The sequence below is a fragment of the Halyomorpha halys genome, unplaced genomic scaffold (genome assembly GCF_000696795.3).
Source record: "Halyomorpha halys isolate HHAL.00 unplaced genomic scaffold, Hhal_1.1 Scaffold948.1, whole genome shotgun sequence".
Taxonomy (NCBI): Eukaryota; Metazoa; Arthropoda; class Insecta; order Hemiptera; family Pentatomidae; genus Halyomorpha; species Halyomorpha halys.
Genome location: NW_027115140.1, coordinates 167476 through 188934, shown reverse-complemented (window position 1 = coordinate 188934; position 21459 = coordinate 167476). Strand labels below are relative to the sequence as shown.

The 21459-nt window shown below is 28.8% G+C and overlaps 1 protein-coding gene across 2 annotated transcripts in view; it reads left to right on the top strand.

Moving 5' to 3' along the window:
- Positions 1 to 570: 570 nt before the first annotated feature.
- LOC106687343 (blastoderm-specific gene 25D) overlaps positions 571 to 21459 on the top strand; it is a 25374-nt gene continuing 4485 nt past the window's right edge. For both annotated transcript variants that reach the window (XM_014431167.3, XM_014431166.3), the window contains exons 1-17: positions 571 to 1255; positions 1337 to 1485; positions 3061 to 3190; positions 3272 to 3396; positions 5472 to 5593; positions 6044 to 6130; positions 7668 to 7808; positions 9225 to 9387; positions 10598 to 10714; positions 11068 to 11216; positions 12778 to 12917; positions 13784 to 13866; positions 14694 to 14795; positions 16437 to 16508; positions 18455 to 18910; positions 19946 to 20080; positions 20166 to 20292. In XM_014431167.3, the coding sequence (XP_014286653.1) occupies positions 979 to 1255; positions 1337 to 1485; positions 3061 to 3190; positions 3272 to 3396; positions 5472 to 5593; positions 6044 to 6130; positions 7668 to 7808; positions 9225 to 9387; positions 10598 to 10714; positions 11068 to 11216; positions 12778 to 12917; positions 13784 to 13866; positions 14694 to 14795; positions 16437 to 16508; positions 18455 to 18910; positions 19946 to 20080; positions 20166 to 20292 (2575 nt within the window). In that variant the 5' untranslated portion in view covers positions 571 to 978. The remainder of the gene's footprint in view (positions 1256 to 1336; positions 1486 to 3060; positions 3191 to 3271; positions 3397 to 5471; positions 5594 to 6043; positions 6131 to 7667; positions 7809 to 9224; positions 9388 to 10597; positions 10715 to 11067; positions 11217 to 12777; positions 12918 to 13783; positions 13867 to 14693; positions 14796 to 16436; positions 16509 to 18454; positions 18911 to 19945; positions 20081 to 20165; positions 20293 to 21459) is intronic.

The following is a 21459-nucleotide window of genomic DNA, read 5'->3' as shown; positions in this document are numbered from 1 at the left end:
GATATTTTAAGATCTCTGTTAACCACCCTCACTACAAGTAAAATTCCCAGTAATTTCCGCATTAAAAGTTCTCTCCTTTCCTCAAATTTGAGGAAATAGATAAAGTAATTTGTTCGTCATCATTATTCATCTTACATATAAGACCATTGAAAGAATGAAATCCATTTTAGAAAGAAATAATTGTTTACTTCAAATAAATAATGGAATATCGTTTCAGCTCTTGAGTTTCATGTTGCGGATTAAACATTCGAATTTCATTAAGCGGAATTCTTACTTGGTTATTAATATGTCATGGTTTTAATTTAAAAACTAGTGATTGAGTGGATAGCAGTCGACATTCAATCCCTGGTTTGCAATGTGATATTTAACTTCTTTTGGTTAGATTTATTATATTCAATACTATTCTCATAAATAATTTGTGTTGAGAACTTCATGATTTTATGTTTTGACGACTATTTTAGAATGTTACCGTAAAATCTTTCGCGTAAATTCAAGATCTTTCTGAGCTTAGGGTACTGGCCGGTAGAGCTCAGGACCTGTTGGACATGGTTTAAATGTTACTGTTGCGACAGCAAAGTCTACCTAATATGCTTCTATTAAAGTTGTAACAATGGCGGTGATAAAAATTGGTTGACATTTAGGTGTTTCAGTGTTTTGAGGTCGTTTTTAAAGTGATTTTTTCTAAAATATTTATAAATGTTTTAAATAAAATATAAAACTATTGAATTCATTGAGCAATACATTTCATTTATCAATTTACAATTATAAATGTGTGTTCGTCTTCCGTCCAGTTAGTAATAACTTTCGCCTTGAATGAATACTTAGTTGCCTAATATTCAGAGAATTAGACTAAAATAAACTTTCTTTACGTTTTATATTTTTAAGTTAGGATTATTTAATATAAATATCTGTAAGTCAGATATTAAACTTATAGGGTAAATTATGTTTCCATTCCTAGTTATGAATATTTGAAATGCTATGGAATCTTTGCCCAGAGATCCTTATGAGAGACAGTTATTAGAAGTTTTTAAGAGTTGTGATTATGATGGAAAAGGACTGTTGGACAATGAAGGTTTGTCCAAGTTGTGTGAACTATTACATTTAGAAGATGGAAAAGATGAGTTAATGGCATGTCTTTTACCCAATGGGCCCAGTTCATCAGTGCCTTCTGTTTCTTTTGCTAAATTCCGCGATGCCCTTCTTAAGTTGTTAGATGGTATTGGAGGTGATCAAGATAAAAGAGAACCCTCTCCAGGTAGAAAGTTTTGACAATGTCATGCTGCAATAATGGTATTAAAAACAATATAATTTTTACTTAAAAATTTGTTTCTTTTAGTGAGAGAGGTGTCCCCTAAGTTTGTTTACGGTCAAAAGAAGTATGGAAGGCGTTCTCGTCCAGAAAATTCTGGTGAAGATACAGGTTCATCCGAAAGTTTATTCAATGGAGACATCAACCTGCTTCAAAATAATTCAATGAATAAAATGGTAATATTTCATGTAATTGTTGTTCATTTGTTTATTAAGTGTTAATTAAGTATTAATATTTTATCCATTCTTAAAAATTGGGTTCACATTCAATTTGAATGATTTATATTTTATCAAATTTACTTTTCCTATTTACTAAGATAAATATACATCAATTACATAAGACCTCTAGTACAATATGAATCTATTTAGGGCGTGACAAACATTTTTAGGTCTTGAACTGTAATTATTTTTATTTTGATTGTGTTATGGAGCAGTTTTATTTTAAGTTAAGTTTTTCCCTTTTAGATAAATACTTATATTGTGTTTTAATGTGCAATTTTTGTGACATATCCTCTTCATTTACTGAAAGTTTTCATGTTTACTGTAAATCTTATGATTGTGGTTGTGTAAATATGAAGAGCGGTGAATATTATTTCTTCCGTATAACTCCTTTGTAATTTTTAAAAGATGTTATCATCAGAAATGACATTTAGTTAAATTGCTTTGGAAAAAATAACTACAGCTTATTGGTAAGAAACAGTTTATTACCACATATTTATTTAATCACAATTGTTGGCTAATTAACCTTGTCTACTACATATTACTCTTCAAGTAAAATTACTATTTGTAGGTCATAAGGATGTTCTGTTGGGTCAATAATTTAGAATATCCCTCACAACCCTGACAAGATTACAGTTCGTACATGTTCCTTTTTTAAAATTCAGCTTTACTTGTCAATAAATTGTTTCTTTGAGATTTTTTTAAACCCACTGATATTCTTTATATTTAAATTCAATGAAGTGTTATGGTTTTTCATTGAAAATTAAGTTATTAGGTACTGATGAATTCTTGAAACTGAATCGAACTTAACCATTTACTTATTTATACTAGTATTATTATTGATTGACGACAATAGTGTAGCTTTAGGTTGATCCTGCCTTCTGAATTTCTCTTACTATATTCAGTAAAGAAATCATCATACCCCAACAGACGAATAATATACTTACTACTGATATTGATCAATGTGATACATCTTTAGTTGTTAGTTTATTGGTAGATAACTATGGAGTGGTAGTATTATGATATAGCCACATGATTATCCAGTGTTAAGCTTATATATTTAACTAGAAGCATGGCACCTGAAATACTCCATTAATGTTGTGATGAACTAAAAAGTGGTAATGTTATTAATTACACACCCATATAATTATCCATTACTGGGCTTATACATTGAGCAGGCAGCTATTACTCATGATAAACAGACAGTACCTGTTTTTGCCAGTATTTTATTAGATAGTTCGGACTTGACTTATTCAATTGAAAAAATTCAATTAATATAATTGATTAATGGGGCATTAAGATCTGATGATGTAAGTTTGTCTTCATTTTTACATTATATGTTTTTATTTTATAAATTAGTTAATTTTTAACAATATCGCTTTCATTGAAAGTTATATTTGGAACAATTTTTGTTAAATGTATGTTCAAATTATAAGTCAACTGAGATGGGATAACAATGTTTTATTAATAATTATTAGTAACTTGTAAAATTTATTCATTAAGGTATGATTAAATGATTTAATTTAATTACAGCTTTCTACCAGTTCTTTACTAACTACTAAGTCAGATGAAACCAATGAGGAAGAATCAATTAGCAGTGATTTATCTAAACATATCGAAGTGGAGCCATCAGGTTTAATTATTATTGATAAGGATTCCGAAGGTAAGTTGTATTAGTATAATCTTGAACAATTATAATAATTATTACAATTAAATTATAATTGTTATAATTAAATTGTGACAGTACTTTGCGAGGCTGAGCTGCGTAGTGCTTGGGAAAGGCTTGGTGTTGGCACAGGTGGATATATGCATAAGAACGAATTAGCCATGGTTTGTTCAGCTGTTGGAATGGATACATTGGCTGATCAGGTAATCTTATTGTTTCTCCATGTAATTAAAAAAAATTTTATTATAAGCCACTTACAAGTGACCTTCGAATCACATTACTATCTATAAAATATAAGTTATGAAGAATGAGTGATAATTATCAGGACTTACCCCCATATTCATGTACTAATATACCTCATTTTGTCAATTGTATCGTAGTATAAGAATAGAATAGTAATAATATTCTAAATGGAAGATTTTTTTACCTCAACATACTAAAAAATAGACGTTTATTTTTTTGGATACGTTGGATGTTCAGGTTACCTGTCCTTTTTTTTTATTACGAGCCACTTACAAGTGACCTTTGAATAATGTTACAATCTATCAAATATTAGGTATGAGAAAGATGTGATTCTAATTGGCCATAGTTATTAGTAAATCATTCAGTTAATCACTTATGATTTTAAAAATTTATTTTTATCAACAATGTTTCTTGTTTCTTACTCTTTTGCATTTTTATTCTCTTGATATAGGAAATTCATAAAATATGTGTTGTATTTGTACGAAATTAGACATTTAACTGTTTGTTTTGGTTTTTTTGTGCTATGGAGACCCTTACTTATTTTTTTCATTTCAATGACAAAATTGAATAAAAAAAAAAAAAAGAGATAAAGAATTCTGCATAAAAATTAATAATTTCATATTGGTGTAATGAGAAAATTAAAACATTGGTTTAGAGGCTTTTTTTAAAATTCTTATTATGTGAAAGTTATAAAACAACACTTAAGTGAAACTGTTCCTTAAAAGATAACAGGTTTTACTCATTTTTTGTACTCATCAGTGAGACCACTTGTACCTTAATTATGTTATTGTTAAAATCAATTATTAGTGTTGAGAACACTTAAGAGTTTGATTGGTGTATGTAAATAATATTACAAGAGTACTCAATACATTCATACTCTTAATGAGTTTGAAGGTTGTTGGTAAATAGTATTACAAGAGTACTCAATTGCTTTCCTAAGTATTACCTAAGACTTTTATTGTTTGCAACAATAAGACTTTTTAGATAGATATTTGTCGATCTAAATAAACCTAGTCGAAGGGCTCTGCGATGCTCTAAAAAGACATCATACATTATCCCCTTTTACATTACCTATTGTAGCTAAACTTATTCCAGTAGGGAATAATGGTTTTACCAAATTTTCATTAGTTTTGACTTGATGTTAATAAGTCCACTTTTTGCTCATTGCCTCCTGTATGAGTGTTTCATTAACAATTTTATTGTCTCAAAAGCATTTCCAGAAGTTGCTGCTCACTATAAAGGTTATGCAATTTTATTAACTATTTTAAGTAATATTAAGTTACCACATCATTAGTATGTATTTATTTTAATATGAATTTGATGTGAAATACATATTACTGCCTTTCTTTGTTTTACTGTTTTATTACTTTTAGGTCGTGGCAGTAAAAATAATAAATTAATCAAAGCACTATTTATTATATTTTTATGATATTAACGTAAGTTACTAATATCTTATTGACCTTTATACAATGTGGTTACTACTGTATTGTGGGTAGTTTTATTTCCCAAAGGCTGATTGCAATAACTTTTTTAATTAATTATCTTAAATAGCTAAAAATAGTCATAAGAACTGAACTTGGGATAAGACTCACTTTAAAGTTTAAATTAGCAATTAAGAACATTGAAAAAGTTACCAGAAAAAGGGTTTCTCATTCTTTTACTTTTTAAAAGAAATAAATAATAAAAGATGGTTACACAATTAATGAAAAATGTTTTTCAAAGTTGTATGTGAACTATTGGGAAAATAATTGTATATTATTTATTTATTTAAAAATTATATTTATCACTTATTTCATATTTATTTAAACATCAAGATATCCAGAGTTACTGTGATTTCTTTCTTGAATAAATGTGTTTTACACATTTTATAAATGCATATTCGTAACTGTATTTGTTATTTTTTGGTCATTTGAAAGCATATTTTCTTATTTTACAAACTAAAAAAGGAAATAAATGTTAATTTAATTAATGGTAAAAATTATTTGTTTTATTTTATATACATCTTATTTAGTTAATAATCATTTATTCAATTTAGGTTGTTTCCCAAGTTTTCTCTTCTTTAAAAACTGATGAAGAAGGACGTATTAGTTTTGAAGATTTTTTGGAGTTTTTTAAATCGAAAATTGAAGAACCAGCACAAACCCCGCATTTTGTTCAGTAAGCTCGTTAAATTATTTTAGTTGTGATATATTTATATATATCCTCCTATTCTTTACAACTCTTCTAATGCTGCTTTTTGTTATATCTTAATGGTATATGTGTTCCACAATCTAATCTTGATAATCTGACAAACACAGTAAAAAGTTATCGGCTATAAAATATTTCATACTCATGAGGGCTCCATTTAAACATTGCAGATAAGGAATTAAGCTTGGAATAATGCTAGGTTAACTTTGTTTTATTAATGCCTTTTTACTAAGACAACATAATGGCCATTGTATTGGTTGTTTGGCAGTATTCAATGAACATGTTATAATAACATGGAAACAACTCCTCTGTCAGGTCAAAATTTTCTTTCTTTAAACATCACTAGTTAGTCGGATTATCAAGATTGTGTTGTATTGTTAGCATAAAGTATCTTCTAATTCTAATCTTAATGATTTATAGGTACAGTAAATCTCCAAATATAATGGATCTTTGTGATTTTCCACATGCTGGAAATAGGCGCCTCCTTCATGAATTACAAACATTAAAGTAAGTATTTTTGGAGTTAATTCAGTTGTTTCTACAGATGGTGGATGTACAACTTGTATGTCCTATTGTGCTATCCATAAAATAAAGAAATATTTAGTTCTCGTCAATGATACTATACTCTCCAGTTTGCAGTGCCACTCCTTTATCCATGGAAAACCTGGAAGAATATTAATCTCACCTCTTTAAAACTGTAAACAGTCAGGGTATTGGAAAGAGGGTACAAAAATTTCAAAATTATGACTCATAAAATTTTAATTTTAAAGGTGGTGTGTTGAAACTTTTTCATTAAATATGGAATCCAGTTGCTCTCTACATAGTGATTTTTAAAATAATTACTTTGTTCATCGTATAATCTAATATATAAAAATGAATATTTGTTTGTTGGTACATCATACACCGCCATACTGTTCATCTCATTGTGATGGGTCTTTTTGCTCAACGTTCAGCATTTACCTGGAAAGAAGATAGGCTATTCCGATTTTTTTCAGAAAAAAAAAAATTATTAACAAAATTAAGCATGTTGGGTAGCTCAAAAAGTATATATTTTTTTAATGGTTATAATATGCCAATCGATTTTTTTCTTTTTGAAGAATAAGAAAAATTATTACTGATTCTATTAAATGATTTTTAGTAACTAAAAATTTAAAAATATAATCGTTCATAACTCCTGCATTTTTCCAGTTCCTACATTAATAGAACCGTTGGGAAGCTGGATGTCTCCTCTTTTAACCTCTAATTACAAAAATTTAGATTTAATGCCCTTATAAGGGCAAAATATTAGTTTAAAATAATGAAAAAGTTTTATTTTTTAACTCCTGTTCTAATTTGATTAATTAGATCTGGTTTTTGCCCTTTGGTGCAATCTGTAGAGTCATAAACGACTGAAAAATTTGGTGTATATTGGTTGAGTCTTGTTGAAGTTAATTCTATTTTTCTGATTTTTCAAACAAAATCAAAGATGAAAACTTTAAGCCAAAAATTTTATTTTTTCAAAAATTTATATTTAAGAGTTTCTCTAGGTGCTAAAAAGGAATATCACTTTTGTTTCATTCCTATAATAATTTTTACCACACTGTTAGGTCTGTCATTCTGAATTGTTTCAATACAATACTAACATTTAAGCACAATGAGGGTTATTATATTATATCGTAGATAATCAAATTGTCTAAAAGGATAAGAGAACATCAACTAAATCGGACTAATATTAACGATTAGACAGTGAAGTTATCACTTCATCTATATATTAACTGATGTCAAAGTTTCTTTCAATAGTATATAATTAATGTAATTAAATCCTCAAATATAGCAGTAGTGAAGCATTGCCGGGTCTGCTAGTCTAAAATATAAATTTATAGGAAATCTGTTATCCTCTTGCCCCAACTTACCTTATTAAATATTTTCTGTTTTATTTTTCATTTCGAATAATATAAATATTTATATTAATAATCCATGTATTACAAAATTTAATCTCTAGTGTATCAGTTTTTATTTGTAATTTTCATTTTAATATTACATACAGTAAATCATAACTTTATAGGTGTGAACTGGAAGCAGTAACAGAAGAGAGAGACAAATTGAAATCTGACCTAGCTGATGCCGATAGGAGGTCGACATTGCTTGCTCAAGAAATTGATGAAAGGCATGCTAGAATAGAAAAAACTGCTGCTTTGACTGTTGAGTATGTTGTGTTTTTTTAGTAACTTAAATGAAAATATATTTAATTACTTTTTATTTTTAAAATCTTTTATAAAATCAATAAAATAAAATTCTTAATTCAAAATAATTTTGACTTGTTTTTAGTTTGTAAGCATTTAGATAACTGGCAATCTTACTTAAGGGTCTTATTAACAGTTTGGGTTGTTTTAATTTTTATACAGTAGAGGTATTCATGATCTTTAGTTTAACATGTTGAAGTGTATTAAATAGAGAAACATATCCTTCTTTTAGCATGTTAAGACAATATAACTTTTAACATGGCTGAGAGTCTTCTAATAGATCTGCTAAATGGAGAATGACGTCACGCAGCAGACCAGCTGAGCTCCACATCATTTTGTCTTTAGTCATTTTGATAGGTTAGTTGTTAATAGTTCGTGTTTGGTTTTTAAGTAATGGATAAAAACAATGAAATCCTGGATGGTTTTAGAAGGAAAAGTTACTAAGTTGCCCGAAAAATCCATGAGGAGCTCCTCTGCATTTAAAACTTAACAAGAACTTTAAATTGGACTGCTCACAATCCTTTACTTATTAGATTTAGCATGTTAAATTTTTTTATAACTAACACAACTTCATGAATATCCCCAGTGTCTTTTTACAAGATATGGCGGATAAAAGTCAATGAATCGAAATGCACCCATGTGACTTTCACTATCCGCCGCAGCTTCTGTTACTCTTAATAATATTCCTCTACCCAGATCCGACACAGTGCGATACCTCATTTTGGACAAAAGACTCACCTGGAACCAACTATACCGACTGCTCAGCCGGACCTCTCATCTTTCACTAGAAACCAAACTACTAATTTATAAGACTATACTCCGACCTATCTGGACCTACGGACTTGAACTTTGGGGAACAGCTAAACCGTTAAACATCAAACGTATCCAATCCTTTCAATCCAAAATCAACAAACAGCCCACCTAGAAGGTTGAAACGGCAGTGGCCAAGAGACTTATTAAAATAAAAATGGACAATTGGAGTTCTGGCAATGGTCTGATTCTCCACTCAAGTTGAGTGTTTGCGGCTTTAGCACATTTGCTCAGCCTCCACTGGCTCATTACCAGTGATGCGGCGAGAGGAATGCGCTGGGATCTTTTGACCTCTACTCTACCCCTCACACGTGGGGGATAGAGTGGGCTCAGGGATCCTCAGGTCGATTGTGTAAATATTGTATATATTATTTTATCATTATGTTATTTTATTTATTTATTTTTCATACAGATAGTTTGATTATGTCCATCTTGTTTATTCTTTTGTTTGTATATATTTTCAGAGAGTTTTTTTCATTACAAATGACTATTGTCTTCTTGCTTAAGACATGTTTTTTTCTAGCTCTTCCATTGTTTTTATTTAATTTAGATTAATAATTGAATTTCAGGACTCTTGAACAGAAGCATGCCGAGGAAATTAAATTGTTGCAGAAACAAATGGCTTATGAGAGAGAGCAGCTTATTGCGAACAATCAGAGATTGGAAGAATCTCTTGCCAGCCATGTTGAACAGCTTAGTAAAGTTTGGCAGGATCTTACTTCTTTACAAAAGGTTTGAACATAAAAGTATTTTATACTTTTAATTGTAAATTAAAAATTCTATTATTTAATTTTGCAGTTAGACAATGAAGTTAGGATGTGCAGATTGGAAACATTTAGTATAGTTTGAGCTGATCATTTTTGTTCTAAAAATTTTGAATCTCAAATACAGATAAAAACAAAATGCATGGCAAATAACAGAAATGGTGATTACTTCTGTGATGTAGGTGTAGGAAGGAGTATGTTTGATTATGCAGAGAAATTTAAGTATCTAGGGTTTGTGAAAAATGAAATTTAATAACAAACAGGAAGATATTAAAGGCAGGTAATGCTTTGTATTTAGCAATCACAAAATTACTCTGTTCATGTCTTAATGAAACTTTAAAAGCTAGAATTTACAAAGCTGTTCTTTACAGATGCTAAATATGTATGCTTACATTAAGGGGAAAATGTGCCTTAAATTTTTGGAAAATGAGTATTTACAAAAAATATGTGGCTAATTCACCCTTAAAAAAGTGAATTAACCACAAATGGTTACACAATGCCATAGAGTGTGTACTGCACTCTGTAAGTACAATGGAGTGATAACATGACAATGGTTCTAGTGGGTATGTAAAGTTCTGGGGCTTTGAAATAGTTAAAATTTTAATGAGTTCTGAACTATCAGGTAAATGTTAGAGCAATATTAATAGAATAATAGATTCAGACCTTGCTGTCTTCAGTTTTAATGGAGGTCGGTCAAGTTAGGTTTGAAGGGAGTGATCGTTGGTATTATCATGAAATCTACGGATTCGCTAGGGCTTTATTTATTATTTGTTTTATTAATAATTAAACCTTTAAAGTTTTATATATCATTCTTAAATAACATTATTTCAGATTAACAACTACGAAAGGTCTTTAGTTTTACATAATGTCAAACTATCTCAAGCTGGTGTCTTAGTTCCATTTATTATTTAAGTTTTATCCTATTGTTTAAATAAAGAATTAAAACAAAATCAAAGCCCAACTTTTTTATTTACCACTTGAGTGTAAGGTTGCACTTTTTGAGCAAATGGTGATAAAAATATCACTCGTTATATTTAATGGTTACTAATACCAATCTCAAGCCTCTTACTAATATTTAATAAATATGAAATAAAAGTAGCATTTGGAATTTTTTTTTTGTGTGTGCTTTGTTATGAATATCATAAGATCTAATGCAATTTTCTGATCGAACATTATAGGAATACGAGAATCTTGAAAAGGAAAATCAAGCTCTGACTAAAAAGTTGAATGCCAATGATGCAATCAGGCGGGAATATCAAGAACAGTTGGAGTGTATGGAAGCTTTACATCAAAGGGTAAGTTATAAGTTAAAAATGAAGAGTAGAAAGATTTTTATTAAATCTCTAGGACTATTTTATCTTATTAATATTGTTTACTTAAACCATACGTTTATTAGACTATATGTTTCCATCAATATTTTTTATTTGTTTTATAAATAAAAATTTGATATTATGATATACTGCTGTAAAAACATAAAACCTTCCTTTTAAAACATAAAACCTTTTAATTAACAAACATTCCTTTATTGTAAAAGTTTTCATTTTCTCAATTAATATTTTTTGTTTTTTAACACCTTAATATTAAGCTGAAAAAGTGTTCCATCTTAACACATCAGTATTTTTATTGATATTTTGCTTTTTTATTTCAGGTACTGGAGTTGGAGTGTGGAAATGAAAAGGCTGAGAAACTTCAAGATAAATTAAACCTTCTCCAGACAGAGAATACAGAGCTAAGAGACAAGAATGATGAGTTAACATCACAAATAGAACTTCTAATCTCTAGGAACTCCAAAAGGAGGTTTGTATTAATTAATATGTATTTAAATAGTTATTTCCTTCACTTTTGTTTGCTTTTCAAGGATCACCAAGGTTTGTATCAGCTGGTTGGTGCCAATTCATTAGTTTTTTTTTACTTGATAAATGAAAACAGGAATCATAAAGTGGATCTTCCCTTAGATAGTCCGGAATTAAATTAAAATAATGAGATGTGTAGGGCCATGTTTGTAAATGCTCTTGAGGAAAATCACACTAAAGGTTTCCTTATTATGCATATGTATTTTAGCTTTCCTTGACAAAATTTCTAATTTTTTAAATACTCTTTCAAACTTTCCTTTGCTCCTAAAGCAATAGTTCTGTTTTGACCACACCTTACCGGATCCTATGTGCATGCAGTGCGCCTTCAACTTGAGGCCAGGCATTACTTCACTTTAGGCTTGCTGATTGGGTATTGTTATTGGACTGTATTTATGGATGAATTGAAATAAAAAATAAACCCTAATTGACAGAAAGAAAAATCTATTGAGTAATTTATAGGGGTGTAGAGATTGCTGGAACAAAAAATAGCTTTACCTTTGCATGTTGATGAGGATGGTGATGGTGTGAATCATATATAGAAGAAAGTTGACTTACTCATGCATCTTTTTTCTTCTCTGCATCCTTTATTTCCCATTTCCTCAATTGCCAGGGGGGGGGAGGGGAGGAGGAGGAGGTGGCTTCAGAAATATCTCTAACCATTCATTTTTCTCTGAATAAGAAGGAAGAAAAAATTTACTGCTGGCCCAGAGAAAAAAAATGGTTCACTCATGCTTCTAGTATAATTTCCCCACAGAGGGTGCTAGTGGTTAGGAGGGATAGCAGTAAGTTTTTACTGTTGGCCACATGGAGCGCTAGCAGTGCTTACATTATTGGAGCCCCCCCCCATTCCAGACTATTTGGGTTTACCCGAAACACTATGTATGGGGAAAATCAGACCAATTTTAGATTTTCCATTTCAGAAGAAATTTTATTTTATATGATTTGAAATTAATGTATTGAAAATATAGAAATAATAACTGTGATTAAGGGGGTAGGTCAAAAATGAATATAATGTTAGATAAATTAAAATTTTGATTATGGAAGAAATGAAATTTTATGTTAACAGCGGTTGTAAAGATTAGTAACAATCGGAACTCTAAAATGTTAATAAATCACCGGTAAACGTGTGAGCGGTTTACCGAAGGTAAGGTGGGAGCATTGCATCAAAACTGATCTGGTATATTTGAATTTGGGTGGGCATCACTGAGCTGATGTATGTAATAAGCAACTGCTGGTATTGGTATCAAACCTTCAGGTCCTCTAAGCCTAGACCATTTTGTAGTCCTATAGTTAATAATTTTTTTTTATCTTACTTGGGTTGAAACATAGGTTTCTAATAAATAGTTTCTTTGCTATTTGATTACACATTTTTAATTGCCACCCTAAGACCATCTTCCATTAATTCTAAATGGTCAACCAATAATCTTTTACTATTATATTATTTTATTATCATATCTATTACTCAGCTGTATTCAATGAATTGTACAATTGTTTTTCCTTTTTAGAGAAGGGAGTTGGAGTTCTTTTGAGTATGGAGGAGGTACAAAAAGGCGTGGTAAATCACCTGTGAGGTTTTCCGAAAACAGGCTTGGAAAGGTGCGAAGATGTTGTACAGAAACCGACTTAACATTACATTCTCCTGGAAGTGAGTCAAATTAAATGTTTACCATATATGGAATTACATATGCATTAAAAAAAAAAGTTTATTTAATTTTGTTTCTTTTGTTGTATTAGAACTAAATTAGTATTAAAAATTTAGAAATATACTGTAATGTTTAGTAATAAACTTTATTATTCATTCTTGAAGAAGTTTGTTGGGGGGTGCGGTCAGCAAAGAACAACATAAATAAACAAAACCATATTTATTTATTTTATGCCGATGTTTCGACCTGAGTTTCAATTTAAAATAAATATGGTTTTGTTTATATATGTTGTTCTTTGCTGACTGCACCCCCCGACAAACTTCTTCAAGGATTAATCTACGGTCAACTATCTACACCTCTTTATTATTCATTATTGAAATAAAGAACATTGTCTACATTATAAAGTTATAACATAACCTTAAGACACTGTTCCACTACATATGTTCAATCCTGTATGCTTTAGTCACTTTTTCATTTAATTCCCCAACAGGGCCATTATATTTTTGTTAAAATCTGATAATTGGCATTTTGCTAAAAGTTTTATTAAATTTTTTTGGAGATTCTGGATACTCTTGTTTATTTATACAAAAGTACTATTCTGGTTTTAAATGCTTAACTATTTCTTTGGTTTGTCTTGGTTTCAATTTGATTTTTCAGCAAAGTATCGAATGCATAGTCATTATATTTAATTTGATGCATTTAAGAGTATAATTTGGACTTCTAGGTTTCATACGAAAGATTCAACATTTAAAAGATACAAGAATGTGTTTTTCTTTATTTATAATTTATGAAGAATATTTTCTGATTCAAAATATATTATCATGACATATATGTCTTGAAATAATTTACATTGCTAATATTTTTCTAGATCTTAGTTCACAAAAGACAGAACCAAGTGAAAACGGTTTAGAAGATGATCTATCTACTATACCAGCTACTTCATTAGACCATGTAAGTTATATTATAGTCATGTAATATAAATTATTTAGTGATTGTTCTAAATGTTCATTTTTCTCCAAGCATTTATTAGAAATAAGTTCATGCTTTTTTGTCATCAATAGTACATACTCATTTAATCTAAACTGGAACTCTAACCACCCATAAGTCTTTACCATGAAAGTATAAGTAGAGTGTTAGGTTAACATAATTATAGCATTAAGTGTTGTTAAGGCTTAAAGAGTATACAAAAGTGGTCCTCACTTATATCAGTTTCCGTTCGTTGTGAAAGTGATTGAGTCCTGCTTGACAAAAATGTATTTACACATGTATAGCCATGTTTTGTAATATCTAAAGTTTTTTATTTAATATGATCTTATTTTTTTGAAGTGAAACCTCTTTACCAACTTTCTGCAACTCCAGAAAAAAATAAATTTATTTTGTAATGCAAGAAGAAATGAAAGTGGTGGAAGAGGCAATTTTGGTCAATTGCTGCTTGCAAAATTTTATATTGTAATAGGAGAGTAGGAGATTACAGTACCTCAACAATCTTGACAGTATCGGTCTGATTGAGTGAGGTTCTGTAAACTTTTCCTATTAGAATATAAAAAAAAATTAATTATTGTTTGTCTAGGTACCTTTCTTTTCTTTTGGTAAAGAAAATAAATTGTTCAAGTTTTTTTTTTTTAATTTTTCAAGTGAATTAGAGTTGAGATCCATGCTTTTGATTGATTTCACACATTTAGGTGAGCTATGTTATTATTTAAGGATCGTTTAGGAATTGTAAACGACTGTTTTTCTTAATAAATTTTATATTTAAATTTATTTTCTGTTATATTTAGGACACTGGCTGGGAGTTATCTTCAAGCAGTTATGAACGAATTGAAGGGATGAAATCTTATATCGCAGAACTGGAAGGAAAGCTTGAACATTACCAATTAGAGGTAGGTGTTATTGCTTATGGATTACTGATATTCAATTTTAATGATTATTAAGTATTAATTATTTCAGTTGGATGACTACAGAAAAGGAAAACTGCATAAGACGTCGAGAATTCAGTGTGAAAAACTAGATTCAGTCTAATTTTAGAATTTCTTTTATTTCTTTACTCTACTGAATCTGTTTGTAATGAGGACTACAGTTGAACCTCTATTTATCAAACTTCCATTTGTTAAAAATATTTAGCCAATTTTTTTCCTAGGGAGTCTGATTTTTTAGTATAAAGAAAAAATGTGGGTGAAAAATAAAAATATTTATAAAGTAAGGATTAATTAACATTTTGATATAACAAATAAGTTTAAATTTGGGACACAGATTGTGATTTTCAGAGGTATTTTGGATGGTATGAATACATTTTAATGAATTTAACATTGATCATTATTGATAAAAATAACTTTCTCCTCAGCGGGCTTGACATGTGACGAGCTATAAGTTATGTTATATATCCCTTCAAATTAACCGCAACAAGCATATGCACCACACACATTAAATGGGTCTTTCTTAACTTTTCAAGCTATAGGTAATTCATACAATTTTTAAATTAAAAATTATATATTTTTTAACCATTAAAAGTCGTCCAACATAAATATTTAAAAAATCCTTATAATTTTTACATTGCATACATAATATTTCTTTATTATAGAATATTTCTTTATTATTGAACTGTATCTATAATTTTTTTCATGATGCAGAGTTGCAAATTTCATCTACTCATATTTGAGGAACTTTGATGTTTGATATTTAGAGGTTCTACTGTATATGTTTTTATTAACGTTGTTTTTAGAACTAATAATTAAATACCATTAAAAAAAAAAAAAAATGCTTAAATGTCATCTATATTATATATATATTGCATTTATGTAGCTTTGCTAGTTTTGTCGTTTCTTTTTTAACTATTCTTATTTTATTTTATTTTCATAAGCTTTAATGATTCAAATTGTATATAATATTGATTACTTCTTGTGAATAATTTGTCTTAAATTACTTAGCCTATTTTTTGTATTATTTTTGTGTGATTTTTGTTTTGTTATGCTTTTACTTTTTTCTTTTATGTTTCTTGTTCAGATTATTTGTAGTATATTATTTAAAATTTGCATGCATCTTGTTTCTGTCAAAATGTGTTTGGTATGCATGTTTTCTTTTTTAAAGGGTAATGATTTATTGTTTGTTTTTTTTCTCTTTTGTTTGTATTTGCACGCCTCGATTGGAAGTTTTTTCTTTTTGTATTTTATTTATAATAAATTGTATTATTTTTCTTATTGTTGTTTTTCAATTTCCCCTTTATGTTTTATGTACATATATATTTGAATCTAGTCAGATTTAAGCTATATTGAACAGATAATTCTAAATTTAGTCCTTTCTGGATTGCTGCCCAGACCCAATGAATTATTGTATGTTGAGGTTATGTTTGTTCAAACCATTGTCTCTTCAAATAAAAAAATTAAATAAAATAAAAAATAAATAAATAAAAATAGTAGAATAAAGGATGTAATGTGAAGGTTTGTTAATGAGTTTTGATTTATTTTAAATCATACTAAATAATCCCCATTATAAAGATGATTATAATAAATTTTGTATTTTGACAGGACTGGCTATTGATGCCTAACTACAAGGCGGAAGAAAAGATTAACGAGACAGATTTAACTGAGTCTTCATTGGTAAGTTGCTATTTTTAATGAAAAATGTTTTAATTATGTTATTTTTTAATGAGGTTATATAACTATTAAAATTATAATTCTGGTAAAAAGTGAATAGTAATTGATAATAATAGATATTTAGTGAATGGCATACTAACTGATGAAGTCAATGCAAACTCAATAACAATTACATCATAATAACTGCTGAGGCTCAGCTGACTCAGCTCAACTCTAAGGATTTACCCTTGATCTAGTAGTTCATCATCTTTCTTTAAATAAGCCCATCTTATGTATCGATATTTTAAAGGAAATTGACTATTTATAGTTATTTGAATAATTTTGATTTTACTTTGTTAATTTCTAAGATTCAGACTGGCCAGATTGATAGTCAAGAGATCTCTTCCATGAAGAGAAATAGTAAAGGATACCTATTAAGTTTGTTTGCCATTCAATCACATGATATCTATCTTGTAACTTGTTCCTTTTTTTTACTCTGTACTTTTTTAGGATACTCAAGGAAAATAATTTCATCCACTTTAATATGGAATTCATTTGTAGATCTTCAAAAGTTGTAGTGGATTCTAAACTTTCTTTTTCTTTCTTTTTTTTTAAAGTAGTAATAAATAAAGGAAATATAATTGACTCTCTTTTGAACTTAAATCATCCATTTAATCTGAATTAAATAATTTTAAATTTAAAAGATACAGATTTTTGTTTTTAATTAGAGATGGACAAAAGTAGTTAAATGAAGCTTTCTTGTCATTTATTCTTTGTTTTATTTTTCCCAATTTTTGTAATTTTTATATTCACCTTTTTCCATCCTATTCTCTCCAATTATTCTTTTATATATAAAAGAACAGCTTATAGAAATTCCTTGTGCATTTTTTAATAATATTCTATATAGCAAGAACATTATAAAAGCTACAATATATGTATATATATCAAATGATTAATTGAAATAAAAATAATAATGATAGATATATATTATATTTAAACACCTATTTGGCCAAAATGGTTAATTTATAAAACAAAAATTGTAATTATTTATAATTATAATCAATGCATGCCTCTCATTTGATCATATCTTTCTTTTTCATTTTTCTTATCAGTTACGATGTATACTCCAAATATCAGTGTACATATATTTTATTCATTTGATCATACCTCATTAATAATCAATCTTAGTTAATAATTGATAACTATAAAAAATTGTTATAAACCTACTAATGAGCAGGCTAATTGACACTCCTAAACACTCCTTTTGGCTTTGTCATAGTTGAGTAATCAAAGTGGTGCCTTATGATTATATTTTACCTTTAAGTTTATTACTTTAGTATTATTTGATTACTAGTTTTAGTTTTATAATTATATTTCTCCCTAATAATGATAAGTTATTTTTAAAATAACATTATATGCTTACTCAATATAAAGTTAAAAAAAAAAACGGGATTGTTGAAGTAAGTTTATTTATAAAATGAAAATAACAGATTATTTCTCTGGCTGCTATGTTTGCTCCTCAACATACGAAATAATTGTTAAAATCACAGCCATTCTGCTATTTTGATACTTATATCTAACAGGCACTGACACCACTCTCAACTTTAACTATTTCAAAAATATATTCCAAAATTTAAATGAGTAAGCTTAGAATATCTCATTAACTATGCATATTTGGTTTTTGTTATGTCTTATCAGATTAAAGTTAGTACCTTTGATTAAAGTCAGGTTACTCAGTTATAGGTTAGCAGTTTAAGGAAACAATAGAAAGGAACATAGCATTTTTTTGCCTAAGTAACAATTAAAAATTACGGATTGCTAGTTATCAATTTATCTCTTGTATGAATATTTTGCTGTACATTAATATTTTATGTACAAATGTAATAATATATGAAATAATGGTTTTGTTTTTTAAAAGATTGATTTGTATGTATAATTAAATTGAATACACATTATTTTTTTTGTTCTAGACAACCGTTGATGCAAGCAATACTTCTAGTAGCTCTATACAAACCATTTCTGGACAATTTACTGTCAAGTCGGAGAGTAGCAGTTATTTAGAAGTAGGCGTTCAAACATCAGGTGTTCATTGCCATCAAAATGAAGGAGAATTAGAATTAGTAAGGTCTAAGATCGTCGAAATCTTATCCGAGAAGAAAGCATGTTCGGAAGAGGTTTGTGCATTAAAGCTCCGCCTTGAATCGTTAATGAATGGAATAACACGTCCGAATATGGATTGTTTGAGGTGCAAGGCTTCTTCATTGTCTAGTCGGGCAGAAATAGACGCTTTAAAAGAAGAAAATATTGCTATCCTCAACCGCTGCTCCGAGCTTGAGAATAGCCTCGAACTGCTTAGAATAGAATACGAGAAAACTGAAGATTATTGGGAAAATAAGCTTGATGAAGAAAGAAAGCTGTTTGAAATGGTAAGTTGTCTTTTGTGATGATATTTTTCTTAGGTTGTCAAAATAATTTATTAATTAATATTCTTAGTTCAAGAGTCCAGCCAAAATTTCTTCTTACTTAAAAACAACTTTCAGTTTTGCATCCATAAAATATCCTCCTTCAGCATTCACTTGTCTGGGCCATTTAAAAATAGTACCCATCAAAAGAGGGTAACAATTAGGTAAAATTTATATCATTTGAAAATGGTTTGTTTAAGGAACATCTTAAACTGCACACACACTATATCCTAAAAAATTTAGTTAACTGAAATTACAAGCGACTATTGCTCCAACAGAAAAAATTCAAAATATACATATTTTTTCTTCGTCCAAACAGTGAAATTTTCAGAAATGCTTTGTTACAAGCACATATAAAACTAAGAACTCCCTCTCCTTCCTGCTCTCTCCCTTATGCCAAAATGTTTTGTGCGCCAAAACTAAGAAGGGGATATCACACCTGACAAATTTAAAATCTACCTTGTCTTTTTTTTTTCTGGACAATAGGCCTCTTTTTGAAGATTATTTTCTTCAAGAACATATGAAACTATACACACAGATGCCAAAAACTTTATCAACCAAAGTTTCATTGGTGCTTAAAACAATCCATCCTCAAAAAGTGCACTGCTGAATGATTGTGCACTTCTGACTTCATAATGGTGCCAATATAATTTTTAGGTAAAAATTATATCATTCGAAAATGATTTGTTTCAATCATACCCACAACTTAAAAAGTTTTCTCTCCTGGGTAAACTATCATCTGAATGGAGATACATTATTCATCAGACAGGCTTACTACAGTTGTAATGAATTGAGATAAAATGTTGCACTAAAGTTACTGGACATTAGATTCTCCATCTCAGAGACACGAAGTGAACCAGTTTTATTTTCATGGCTGCTTATAAAAATTGTATTACCCAAGAGGAAAATGGATTAAATCCATGAACCTCTTGATTCATGGGGTAGTTGATTGTTTTATTATGTTTGCACTTCCATTACATTCCGTACATTTTTTTTTAGGACAAAGAGCAAAGTGATGAAAAATTTGCTGAATTGGAGGCAAAGATTTTGGAATACGACGAGCTGATAGCTGGCGATCAAACCAAGAAACTAGTTCTCCCGCCTATTGAAGAAAAGGATTTCTTAGAAAAACAAGTATGTGTATAGAAATATATATATAAATATAAATTTTTATTTTTTCTTAATATTTATTTTTAAACTGTTTCTCTTTAATTATTAGTTCACAGATTTAGAAGAAGAGTATGATGCTTACAGGCTAGCGACAGAAGAAGAATTAGCTATTAAAGAAAATGAAATAACTGAACTCAAAGAAAAATTGAAACTTTTTGAGTCAGAACGTAGTATAGGTATGAACATTTTAATTTTAATGTGGAAATAATATTTGACCAATCAAGGTGTCGATAAAAGACAAAATTTAAAAAAAATTATATTGTTGATAATTCAAACCTTGATTTAAATTCAAGGTAGGCAAAACATTGTTAGCCTCAAGTTTATTTAAACTTAAAATTGTTATTGCTGTTATAAACATTTGCAGTATTTAAGGAATATGGTTCTCAGATGGTGGTGTAAAAAAGGTATTCTAACAATAAAAACAATCTATTTGAAACATATGCTTTGATTCATAGTGTAGGTCTTCATCAGGACTAAAAAAAAAGATCAAAAATAGTGTAAACTATCGCAGGACTATATGATGGCATAAAAATATAAAAAATTATAAATTGTATAAAAATTAACACCATAAATTTAAAGAAAATTGACAGTGACAAAAACAAATTATTTAAAATAACTTTGTTTTTAATATTATATTTTATGTACATGTTATACATTTTCTATATATGTTTTTTTAATTATCAGTGTTCATTGTTATATCATTTTTTAATGTTATTTTTATTGCCCTACGACAGTTTAAATATATTTTTATGTCGTCGTATAGTCAAGCGATACCTATATTTTTTTAAGCCCTGATAAAGATAAACAGTTTTTCTTGCTATTTGAATGCCTTTCATTGTCCATCATTTGGACCATCTTCCTTCAGTACTATGCAGTTACCAATAACCTAATTTGCAAAATAAATAAAACAGTGATTTTGTTCACTTGGTTACAATATATTTCTTGGCATTCATTTATGACGCCTCACATAGTTTCTATTATCAAATGATAAACAAATAAAAACTGTAAATTTTATTCTTAAACCTTCTGGTTTGGAGGGTTTTGGCCCCTGATCCCTATGTGTGCCAATCAGACATTTTGTGTATAAAATTGCCAAGAAAGAGCAGGAAAAAATTTATGAAGAAATCAACAATTATTTTGTGCATAACTCAAAAGTATACATTTTTGGTAACTTCTGTAGTCATTTGAAATGTAGTTAAATTTCCTTTAAAAAAAAATCGAAAATTGGGCAATTATTAGCAAACTTATAGCGTATTTTGTTTATATGTTCTGCTTTCATTTACTATGCCCACCTGAAATGTAAGATTGATGTATGCTGGATAGAATGAAGTTATTCTTTCCTC